The 12,675-nt window shown below is 43.8% G+C and overlaps 1 protein-coding gene and 1 long non-coding RNA gene across 3 annotated transcripts in view; one reads left to right on the top strand and one right to left on the bottom strand.

Annotated features, from left to right (window-relative positions):
• Window positions 1–4,322, bottom strand: part of LOC138656955 (uncharacterized) — a 29,108-nt gene extending 24,786 nt beyond the window's left edge. Inside the window, exon 1 of the long non-coding RNA XR_011316991.1 lies at window positions 4,187–4,322. This is a non-coding gene — a long non-coding RNA (uncharacterized lncRNA). The remainder of the gene's footprint in view (window positions 1–4,186) is intronic.
• Window positions 1–10,723, top strand: part of PDLIM3 (PDZ and LIM domain 3) — a 77,727-nt gene extending 67,004 nt beyond the window's left edge. For both annotated transcript variants that reach the window (XM_069744336.1, XM_069744337.1), the window contains 3 exons: window positions 4,220–4,350; window positions 5,145–5,253; window positions 7,948–10,723. In XM_069744336.1, the coding sequence (XP_069600437.1) occupies window positions 4,220–4,350; window positions 5,145–5,253; window positions 7,948–8,137 (430 nt within the window). In that variant the 3' untranslated portion in view covers window positions 8,138–10,723. The remainder of the gene's footprint in view (window positions 1–4,219; window positions 4,351–5,144; window positions 5,254–7,947) is intronic.
• The last annotated feature ends 1,952 nt before the right edge of the window (window positions 10,724–12,675 follow it).

Below are 12,675 nucleotides of genomic sequence, written 5' to 3'. Positions count from 1 at the left end.
TGAGAATACAGTAGGTGAGGGTAGAGATGGTCATGCAGCGGTTTGGTCGATCGGTGGTTACTGCAGGTTGTAGGCTTGTCCGAAGAGGTGGGTCTTCAGGTTCTTTTTGAAGGTTTCGATGGTAGGCGAGAGTCTGATGTGTTGTGGTAGAGGGTTCCAGAGTAGGGGTGATACGCGAGAGAAATCTTGTATACGATTGTGGGAAGAGGAGATAAGAGGGGAGTAGAGTAGGAGATCTTGTGAGGATCGGAGGTTGCGGGTAGGTAAGTACCGGGAGACGAGGTCACAGATGTATGGAGGAGACAGGTTGTGGATGGCTTTGTACGTCATGGTTAGGCTTTTGTAGTGGAGTCTCTGGGCAATGGGGAGCCAGTGAAGGGATTGACAGAGGGGAGAGGCCGGGGAATAGCGGGGGGACAGGTGGATTAGTCGGGCAGCAGAGTTTAGAATAGATTGGAGGGGTGCGAGAGTGTTAGAGGGGAGGCCACAGAGCAGGAGGTTGCAGTAGTCAAGGCGAGAGATGATGAGGGCATGGACTAGGGTTTTTGCAGATTCATGGTTGAGGAATGAACGGATTCGTGAAATATTTTTGAGTTGAAGTCAGCAGGAAGTGGAAAGGGCTTGGATATGTGGTTTGAAGGAGAGATCAGAATCAAGGATTACCCCGAGGCAGCGAGCTTGTGGGACTGGGGAGAGTGGGCAGCCATTTACTGTAATGGATAGGTTCGTTGGGGAGGTCGCGTGAGATGGGGGAAAGATGATGAATTCTGTTTTGTCCATGTTAAGTTTCAGAAATCTAGCGGAGAAGAAGGATGAAATAGTGGACAGACATTGAGGGATTCTAGTTAGAAGGGAGGTGATATCTGGTCCAGAGATGTAGATCTGTGTGTCGTCAGCATAGAGGTGATACTGAAAGCCATGAGATTCTATGAGCTGTCCCAGGCCAAAGGTGTAAATGGAGAAGAGCAAGGGCCCAAGGACTGAACCTTGTGGGACTCCGACAGATAGAGGGCGAGGTGAGGAGGTGGTGTGTGAGTGGGAGACGCTGAATGTCCGGTCTGTTAGGTATGATGAGATCCAGGATAGGGCCAAGTCTGCGATGCCAAGGGATGAGAGGGTTTGTAATAATAGGGAATGGTCCACTGTGTCAAAGGCAGCCGACAGGTCGAGGAGGAGGAGGACAGAGTAGTGTCGCAAAATAGATAAAAATTAAAGTATAATTAATTGAGATATCAGTAGGTTAAGTGTTTTTGAATATCCATATTGAATCAGGAGCCCCATATAATGCTCCATAAAGTTCATGATGGGCCCCATAAGATGCTCCATACAAAAATATGCCCCATATAATGCTGCACAAATGTTGATTATGGCCCCATAAGATGCTCCATATTAAAATATGGCCCATATAATGCTGCATAAAAGGTTAATGATGGCCCCATAAGATGCTCCATAAGATGCCCCATAGAATAATATGCCCCATATAATGCTACACAAAGGATGATGGCCCCATAAGATGCTCCATAGAATATTATGCCCCATATGCTGCTGCTGTAATTTAAAAAAAAAAAAATAAATAAAAAAAATTAAAAAAAATGACATACTTACCTCTCGTCGCTGGGCGCCAGGTGCAGGAGTCGCCGCTGGCTCAGGCCTCCGGCACTTGCGATATTCACCTGTCCCCATTCTACCTTTGGGCTGTGTCTTCTGGGTCTCTGCAGTGACTGTTCAGGCAGAGGGCGCGCACTAACCACGTAATCGCGCCCTCTGCCTGAACGTCACAGCCAGAGGACGCTGAAGACACAGCCGGTGGAACGGGGACCGGTGAATATCGTATCGCATGGCTCACCCTCCCCCGACATACTCACCCCCTCCTGGCTCGGTCTGCATGTCCCTGCTTCTCCGATGGTCTCTGGCGTGCGCCGGCAGCTTGTTCCTGTGTTCAGCTGTCACATGGTACCGCTCATTAAAGAAATGAATATGCGATCCACGCCTATGGGAGTGGAGGGGCGTCTATATTCATTACTTTAATTAGCGGTACCACGTGACCGCTGAACATAAGAAGAGCTGCCGGCGCCGGAGACCATCTGAGAAGCAGGGAAGTGCAGAGACCGCGCCGGGAGGAGGTATGATATGACAGCCGCCACTCCTGCCGCTCCCCCTCCCCCGCTGACCCCCTGGGACAATAACTTGAGTATAAGCCGAGAGGGGCACTTTCAGCCTAAAAAAATTGGCAGAAAATCTCGGCTTTTACTCGAGTTTATATGGTATATTTGTTACGACTGAATGATATAAAAGATTCACTTGATGAGTTCTCAAACAACAGTGGCAGATCTTAAATGTTTAACCCCTTACTGACCTCGGATGGAATAGTACCGTACGTCAGATGGCAGTACCCCCACTTTGATGTGGGCTCTGGCGGTGAGACCGCATCAAAGCTGGGACATGTCAGCTGTTTTGAACAGCTAACATGTGCCCGCAATAGGCACGGGTGGAATCACGATCCACCCGAGCCTATTAACTAGTTAAATACTGCTGTCAAACTCTGACAGCGGCATTTAACAAGCACTTCTGGCCATCGCGCCGGAAATGCGCGCACCGGTGACCCCCGTCACGTGATCGGGGGTCATCGGTGTGTTGGCATGACAACCACAGGTCTTAAGACCTCTATGGTTGTTGATGCCAGATTGCTGTGAGCGCCACCCTGTGGTCGGCGCTCATAGCAAGCCTGTAACTCTGCTGCATAGGAGCGATCTGAGCATCCCCTCTATGTAGCAGAGCCGATCAGGCTTTGCCAGCTTCTAGCCTCCCATGGAGGCTATTGAAGCACGGCAAAAGTAAAAAATAAAATGTTTTTAAAAATATGAAAAAAAATAAAAAAAATATAAAATTTCAAATCACCCACCTTTCGCCCCATTCAAAATAAATCAATTAAAAAAAATCACGGTATCACCGTGTTGAGAATCGCCCGATCTATCAATAAAAACAAAATAATTAACCTGATCGCAAAACAACATAGCGAGAAAAAAATTCAAAACGCCAGAATTACTTTTTTTGGTCACCGTGCCATTTCATTAAAATGCAATAACGGGTGATCAAAAGAACGTATCTGCCCCAAAATGGTATCAATGAAAATGTCAGCTCATCACGCAAAAAATAAGCCCTCACCCAACCCGAGTTCACAAAAAATAGAGACGCTACGGGTATCAGAAAATTTCACAATTTATTATTTTTTGCAAAGTTTGGAATTTTTTTCACCACTTAGATAAAAAATAACCTAGACATGTTTGATGTCTATGAACTCGTAATGCCCTGGAAAATCATATTGGCAGGTCAGTTTTAGCATTTAGTGAACTTAGCAAAAAAAGCCAAACAAAAAACAAGTGTAGGACTGCACTTTTTTTGCAATTTCACCGCACTTGGATTTTCTTTCCTGTTTTCTAGTACCCGACATGGTAAAACCAATGGTGTCGTTCAAAAGTACAACTCATCCCGCAAAAAACAAGCCCTCACATGGCCATATTGACAGAAAAATAAAAAAGTTATGGCTCTAGGGAGGGAAGCGAAAACCGAAAAAGCAAAACCGAAAAAAGCTCCAGGGGTTAAAGCTGCTATTAGCATCATATATATGATTATATCGTCACTTGGATGAGAAGTTATCCCCTATCGATAACTTCCTGATTGCTTGGAATCTGACCACTGGGACCCCCATTGATGGCCATTCTCCTGATCACTGGAGGTCTCAGTGGTAGAACCTTGACTGTTCAGGAAGTTATCCCATAACCATAAGTTCACATCTTGGTACAGACCCTTTAAAGGGCTTGTCCACTATTTGGACAAACCTTTCATAAATGCAACAGTACCCCTTGTAAAATAAAGTACAATATTGACTTCTCAGACACGCGACATTCTAGTGATGACGGTGCTGTATTCTTTGCTGTTCATGCGACATTGTCATGTGAGAAGGATTTGAATGTCACCGGCACAGCGTCAACATCGCTGAAATGGTGCCAGTCCGAGAGATAAATAAATGGGGTTTTTATTTTACACGGGGCATTATTGTATATAGGAAGGAGCTGTTCAAGTAGTAAGCAACCGCTTTACCTGAAGTCCTATGGTATCCTTCACAGAGTTTGCAATACTGGAGGATAATTTAGCAATCAATGTTCTATATAACAGCACTACTTACGTGATGGATTCACTATTAATTTATTTTTTTCAGTGATCCATTGCCTGCCTCAGGACCAGAGTCAGATGTTTACAGGCTCCTCCATGAGGACGCAGAACTTGAAAGTAGACCGCGGCAGTCTGGTTCCTTCAGAATGCTGCAAGATATGGTAGACGATGAGTCTGGTTAGTACACATATATGTACTGTATTATGTAGCCGGAAACAAGGGCCAAGTGCCCCCACCCTCAACAGATCACCTTCACCATTGGTCCCTGAGGTTATCGTTTTATGTAGCCCCATCAATGGCGTTACATAAAACAACTAATATTTAGCTACATCACTGGTATAACAAGTCATTCAGTAATTGCATTTTATATCTGTAATATTAAAGGGAATCTGTCACCCCATTTTTCACCTATAAGCTTCGGCCACTGCCATCAGCCCCCAATGTAACCCGCAAGGTAAGAAAAACAAGTTATACTCACTCACCCAGGGGCTGTCACGGTGCGCCTACCCATCTTCATACGATGATGTTCTCTTCTTTGCTTCCTGTCGCGGCTCCTGCGCAGGCGTACTTTATCTGTCCTGTTGAGGGCAGAGCTAAGTACTGCAGTGCGCAGGCGCTGGGCCTCTCGGACCTTTCCCGGCGCCTGCAGTAGTTTACGCTGCCCTCACCAGGGCAGATAAAGTACGCCTGCGCAGGAGCAAAGTAGAGGACGTCTTCGCATGAAGATGGGAGGCGCTGGACCCGAACCACGACGCCCAAAGGACCGGATCGCATGTGACCGCCCCTGGGTGAGTATAATCTAACTTGTTTTTATCCTTAAGGTTACATCGGGGGCCTATCTACAGCATTACAGAATGCTGTAGTTAAGCCCCTAATAGCGATGGCTGCATCTTATATGCGAAAAATGGGGTGACAGATTCAATTTAAGAATTTTAAAAAAAAATTAAAATTTGTTGTAAAAATTGTTTCAGATCGCCCTGCAGGCACAAGAAGTGTAAGAGCCCCAGTCTCCAAGCCCAGCACAGGTGTACCAGCTGTGCAAAAAGTTCCCCTATGTGACAGATGTGGGAACGGGATAGTGTAAGTATAAATGGGTATAAAAATAAGTATTGAACACTCAGCTATATTCTGCTGTTTCAGTGATACGTAGGTTGAAGAAAGATATTTTTCGTATTATAAGACGCACTCCACCCCATCCATATTAGGGGAAAATGGTGATTAATTTTAGAATCCGAATGTAGCTTACTGGGGGTGAGGGGGCTGCAGTGGAGCGGGGTCCAGGGAGGCAGGAAGCTTGCGGAGGCAGTGGCAGGAGAGGGGCAATGCTGCAGGTCCAGCGCTGGGAAGAGGGGTGTTCAGCGGTGCAATGCTGCGGCGGCCCAAGGACTTTCCCAAAATGTAGGCAGAGTCCCGCACTTCCCATCGTTTTCACTATGGTGGACTTCGGGAAAATCTTATATACAACCTTACTGAATGCTTGTAAGTTCCAGTTTGTACAGTTACTGAGGTGTCCTTCTCACATGTACAGAGCACTATCAGGGTGAAAGTACAAGGTGACTGTTCTCAGCATCCAGCTCCCAATGAATTCCATAAAATTTATTATTATTATTATTATACATTTTTATAGCGCCATTTATTCCATGGCGCTTTACATGTGAATACGGGGCAAATATAGACAAATACATTAAACATGAGCAGATAACAAGGCACACGAGTACATAAGGAGGGAGGACCCTGCCCGCGAGGGCTCACAGTCTGCAGGGGGTGGGTGAGGATACACTAGGAGAGGGAAGAGCTGGCTGTACGGCTGTTCAGTAGGTTGAGGATCACTGCAGGCTGTAGGCTTGTCGGAAGAGATGAGTCTTCAGGTTCTTTTTGAAGGTTTCTAAAATGAAGACAATTAGAAGTTCTGTAAATATGTAATGCGTTTTTGGGAAATTCCCTACAAAGAATATTTGTCTTGCATGAAGGGGAACGTTTTCCATCAAAGAAATTACATTATACTTAGGTATAGTAGGTATTGAGCTAATAACTATAGGAGCATAAAGCAGGGGTGTCAAACTGCATTCCTCGAGGGCCGCAAACCATGCGTGTTTTCAAGATTTCCTTAGCATTGCACAAGGTGCTGCAATCATTATGTGTGTAGGTGATTAAATTATCACCTGTGCAGTACAAGGAAATCCTGAAAACATGACCTGTTTGCAGCCCTCGAGGAATGCAGTTTGACACCCCTGGCATAAAGAATATATTTTTTCTTTGGGATTCATTGGCAGTTTGGTCCTGAGAACAATAATGTATTTGGCATCATGTTATATGGTGATCTAGAGCCACACAATGGGGCAAGTTACTAATACATTCTTACTAGTTTCCCGACATAAACACACAGATATACAGTATAAAGTTTGTCCACCACTTTATCACTGATGACCTGTCCTTGGATAGGTTATCAATGTCTCATCGTTCGGGGTCCGACACCTGGCCATCCTCACTGATTAGCTATTGCCGGTGTCAAAGTCCACTGGACGAAACTGCTCGATTGGAAAGCTGCTCTGTCTTCTGATAGTGGCCTATCAAATCAATAGGAGGTGGATGGGTAGTAAACTCCAGCGGCCATTATCAGAAGATGGAACAGCTTTGTAATAGAACAGTTACCGACACAGAGAACAGCCGATTAGTGGGGGTGCCGGGTGTCAGACCCCGAATAATCAGACATGGTCATCAATGAAAAAGTGGTGGACAACCTCTTTAAGGCTACTTTCACACATCAAGTTTTCACCATCAGGCTTAATCCAGCGAATTTTGAAAAAAACGGATCCAGGAAAAGTTGCCGCCGGAACCGTTTTTTTCTCATAGACTTGTATTAGCATCGGATTGTGACGGATAGCCTCACGTTTCATCCGTTTTTTGATGGTCGAAAATTTGTTTTCCAGCGGCCGTAGAAAACGGACATAGTAACATTTTTTTGGTCCGTCGAAAAAAAACGGACAGCGGCAGCATCCGGAGTTTGCTATATTGAAAACCTATGGCGCTGGATCCGTGAAATGATCAATCCGGCAACGGATTCCGTTTTTTTTCAGTTGAGCATGCCTCTTTCTCTCCTCCCTGGAACAGCTAGTGCCCGGATATCAGCTAGTCGGATCCGGCAAAAAAACTGATCCGTCGTATCAGTTTTTAACAATTTGCAACGGATCCATTTTTTTCGAAAGTCGCCGGATTCAGCCTGACGGCGAAAACCTGATGTGTGAAAGTAGACTTAGATTAGCTCTTTTCCCCCTGTTAAACCCCTTTGAATCGTGTGATATTTATGTCCACTGGACACAGAGGTGCATCCAACCTTTCTCTTGTAACAAGCCATGCGGCTTTTTCAGAAGTACATTGCCTGAACAGATGTTTGACCTATGGTCTTGCACAGATGACCACATAAAGCTGCAATAACATTTTCTGGGAGCCATACGGTCTTTCCTTTGGGCTCTTATTTTAAAGAGATACAAACTTATTTTTCATGATTGCAAAGATAAAAAACAAAAAAGTCTACTCAAAATGCTTATAGTAGGTGCAATATTTGGGGACACTAGCATCTTGTATCTGTTTCACTCTGTATCTAGAGGTGTCCTAGTATGGAGAGCTGCCCTGTACTATCATTTGTCAAAGTTGGTTATGATAGGAGTTTTGCAAGATGCTGAGAACATGTAAAACAAAATAAAAAAAATTACAAAAAAATAACAATAATATAAATATTAAAACATCTATTTTTTTTCTTATTTCAAAATATAGTGGCACTGTGGTAAAAGCTAAGGATAAGTTTCGCCACCCCGACTGCTTTGTCTGCGCAGACTGCAATCTGAACCTGAAGCAGAAAGGATACTTCTTTGTGGAGGGTCAGCTGTATTGTGAAGCCCATGCAAGAGCACGCATGAGACCACCAGAAGGATATGACGCGGTCACAGTCTACCCAAAAGCCTAACTAGAGCCAACTTCAACCACAACTTATTTCAAGAAGCCCAGACAGCTTTAATGATGCGTATTGTAGGTTTTCAAGTGGTGTGAAGCCAAAGGTTTATCAACTACGCGAAAAATGAAAACCGCACCTAGGACGTCAGCAATGAATAGGATTTTCTATAGCGTAATACTTTGCCAAACGACATGAAAAAAGGCTTTTGTATAAAAAAAAAAAATGTATATGTATTTGGATAGCATATAGCTTAGAGAAATAATTTCACGAACACAAACGCACCGCACTTTCACCTTTACAAGAACGAGACATATTGCACTCGCACTACGTGCTTTTCACAATAACGGCCCTCTTTCTGAAGCCTACAATATATACTAGTTCATAAAAATCCTACAGGTGACAGATACGGCATGAATATAACTTTGGGGTCTGGTGCTTGGCTTTGTGCGATGGGAAGCAGCCCAAACAATACAGAAGACAGAGTTCTATCAATGTGTGATAAACCGGCGGAGATACTAAACAGCGGAGAGGGACATCACACAGACATATGAAGGTCTATAGAAAGGCGGTTTACCTTTACTACTTTCACAGAACCCTCACAACAGTCCATACTAATCGTATATCCCACAAGTGCTGCACACGCAGGACTAGAGAACATGATCACAATGTCCGTATTTGGATATGATCAAACCGTGGAGTTTTTTTTATCTTTGCGTTTCAGCTATTTTTTGACCAAAGACATTTGGACTAGAGAATGAGAATGTACAACATTCGTTTTACAAGGATTCTCTAACAATCAAAAATGCTTAGGTTATTGTCACTGGCAATGGGCTAGAAAATGCACACGTACATTTTCATTTAAAAAAAAAACCCAAAGATGCTAGAACGCCCTCCCTTCATATTTTCCTCACTTTTAAATTAAATTTAAAACTGAGACATATACAGTGTAAAGAAATGTTCTGTGTCTGAGGAGCTGGGCCATGCCCCCTTCCCTCCTTGCCTTCCTGTGTCTGGCAGTAAGACAACTGGCTGGAGCAGAAACCTCGCTGTCCAGTCTGTAGTAGTACAGAACATTACTAAAACCCCCTTCAAGGGATTGTCCAGGATCGGAGGGCATGTATGAGTTATATATATACCCCCGGGCAACGGCTGTGGCCTCGCTCCATACACCTGTATTCGGCCATGCCCACTGGACGGCGTGCAGCCTTGCACAATACAAGTGTTTGGAGCAAGGCCACGACCACTGGCCAGGAGTATGTATAACTCATGATCCCGGGTATAAAACCGGCGAATCCCTGCAGTGCACACTGCGTATGCTGGAGGGATTCATAAGTCTGGAGTCACTCGATTTGGACAGGACAAGACAACCCCTTTAAGTTTTAATTGAATGCTTGCAAAAAAGTCAATACTAATACCGCAAAATTATGTACAAATTACAAAATACACGGGACAACCACTATCAGGCCATTACCAGTTGAAAATGAAACAGATCTGCAGACGATCCCAGTGTTACTTGCAGACCTGTATCAGGATCATGTAGAAATGGCTGCATACTAACTAACAGTGAGGGCGACTGTACTTATTGTTTACTTTTATTATTCAATTCTAGGTTTATTGTTCCTTTACACGTAGTCAATGGGACAACAGATACGACTTATCAAAAAGACGGATTTCTCAATGTAGGGAAAACTGATACTGTTTAATATGGAAATTGTCATTTGTTGGACGGAAGAGGACACATTGGTGTGAATATACATTTATTTCAATTGTTATAACATAAAATACAGTAGTTTCACATCTACAAATGTTACAGCTGGAAAAACCTCACAACCTACATTTTTCACTACAACTTTACGTCATTATTTGCATCTTTACATAAGTCTCAGCGTGTGCAGAAGGGAGCAGTGAAAAGCGGATTCCCATCGTGTTCTTTTATGGCAGATTCACAGGAGTCGTCATAAATGTATAGTGGAAGTGTATCCCCCCCAGGGAAGCGGGCATCCGCCTAGAGGACGCCTCCCCCACCACATATGGTTTTCAGTGGGGAGGAGGTTGAAATTCTCATACAAATGAATGGGAATTCTAACCAGGGCTACACTGACAGCACCGCGAATCAGAGACCCATTCTCTAGATCAGTGATCCCCAACTCCAGTCCTCAAGAGCCACCAACAGGTCATGTTTTCAGGATTTCCTTAGTATTGCTCAGGTGAGAATTCCATCATCTAGACAGGCAACAATTCCATCACCTGGGCCATACTAAGGAAATCCTGAAAACATGACCTGTTGGTGGCTCTTGAGGACTGGAGTTGGGGATCACTGCTCTAGATAGACACAGGTCGCATTGGTGGGATCCACATCTACTATAGGGTCTTTATGGCTTTTCCAGCAGTAAATATGCCATAAACGAAAAAAAATGGAAATACCTCTAATGTATTTTATTATGTTTAGATTTTTTGTTTAACTAATAAGGAGAAATCATAAGTAAACATTATCCTGTTACTACACTGTTTTTTTGATGTGATGCCATTTGAAAAAAAAAAAGTGTGACTTTTTGGTACATAATGCAAATGAGCATTAAATAAATCTCCACAAAAATACAGATGGCGTATTGTTGTTTAAAAAAAATGCAAAAAAAAATTATTATTTTGTATATATATATATATATATATATATATATATATATATATATATATATATATATATATATATATATATATATATATATATCGCAAAAGGCGATAGAGGAAAATTATCATCGTTACAAAATTTAGTACAAGAGGTATTTTCCAACTGTTTTAGTTCCCCTGTGCTTCTCCCATGCTGCAGAGTAGTGATGAGCGAGTATACTAGTTACTCAAGTTTTCCAGAGCACGCACAGGTGACCTCCGAGTATTTGTTAGTGTTCGGAGATTTAGTTTTCATCCCGGCAGATGAATGATTTACAGCTATTAGCCAGGCTGAGTACATGTGGGGGTTCTCTAGCAACCAGGCAACCCCCACATGTACTCAGCCTGGCAACTAGCTGTAAATCATTCAGCTGACAGAATGAAAACCCGAGCAACGAGTATACTCGCTCATCACTACTGCAGAGGCAAAGCTGCCCCTGTTACCAGACTGGGAGAGGGCAATCTACAGGAGCGCTACTATCTTTCCCCAAAGTTTCACTTTAACAATAGGCACCGCTAAGTACATGTCAATCACGGAAACGTATAAAGAATTAGAGCCCTCACCCGATCCTTGCTGACGTGTTTCTTTATTTCACAGTTATAGTAACATCATACAGTGCGGTGTACAGGGGAGTTTAACCCCTCTGTGACCTTAGACGTACTATCCCGTCGAGGTGCCCTGGGCTTATCTGACCCTGGACGGGATAGTACGTCATAGCCGATCGGCCGCGCTCACGGGGGGAGCGCGGCCGATCGCGGCCGGGTGTCAGCTGCTTATCGCAGCTGACATCCGGCACTATGTGCCAGGAGCGGTCACGGACCGCCCCCGGCACATTAACCCCTGGCACACCGCGATCAAAGATGATCGCGATGTGCCGGCGGTGCAGGGAAGCACCGCGCAGGGAGGGGGCTCCCTGCGGGCTTCCCTGAGACCCCCGGAGCAACGCGATGTGATCGCGTTGCTGCGAGGGTCTCACCTCCCTCCCTGCTCCAGGCCCGGATCCAAGATGGCCGCGGATCCGGGTCCTGCAGGGAGGGAGGTGGCTTCACAGAGCCTGCTCAGAGCAGGCACTGTGAAGGCTGCAGCGCTGCATGTCAGATCAGTGATCTGACAGAGTGCTGTGCAAACTGTCAGATCACTGATCTGTGATGTCCCCCCCGGGACAAAGTAAAAAAGTAAAAAAAAAAATTTCCAAATGTGTAAAAAAAATAAAAAAAAATATTCCAAAATAATGAAAAAAAAAAAAAAATATTATTCCCATATATACATTTCTTCATCTAAATAAAAAAAAAAAACCAATAAAAGTACACATATTTAGTATCGCCGCGTCCGTAACGACCCGACCTATAAAACTGTCCCACTAGTTAACCCCTTCAGTAAACACCGTAAGGAAAAAAAAAAAAAAAACGAGGCAAAAAACAACGCTTTATTATCATACCGCCGAACAAAAAGTGGAATAACACGCGATCAAAAGGACAGATATAAATAACCATGGTACCGCTGAAAGCGTCATATTGTCCCGCAAAAAAAAGAGCCACCATACAGCATCATTAGCAAAAAAATAAAAAAGTTATAGTCCTGAGAATAAAGCGATGCAAAAATAATTATTTTTTCTGTAAAATAGTTTTTATCGTATAAAAGCGCCAAACCATAAAAAAATGATATAAATGAGGTATCGCTGTAATCGTACTGACCCGAAGAATAAAACTGATTTATCAATTTTACCAAACGCGGAACGGTATAAACGCCTCCCCCAATAGAAATTCATGAATAGCTGGCTTTTGGTCATTCTTCCTCACAAAAATCGGAATAAAATGCGATCAAAAAATGTCACGTGCCCAAAAATGTTTTCAATAAAAACGTCAACTCGTCCCGCAAAAAA

Source organism: Ranitomeya imitator, chromosome 1 (genome assembly GCF_032444005.1).
Source record: "Ranitomeya imitator isolate aRanImi1 chromosome 1, aRanImi1.pri, whole genome shotgun sequence".
Taxonomy (NCBI): Eukaryota; Metazoa; Chordata; class Amphibia; order Anura; family Dendrobatidae; genus Ranitomeya; species Ranitomeya imitator.
Note: the sequence above shows the minus strand (reverse complement) of the source record. Positions and strands in the feature narration are given on the sequence as shown.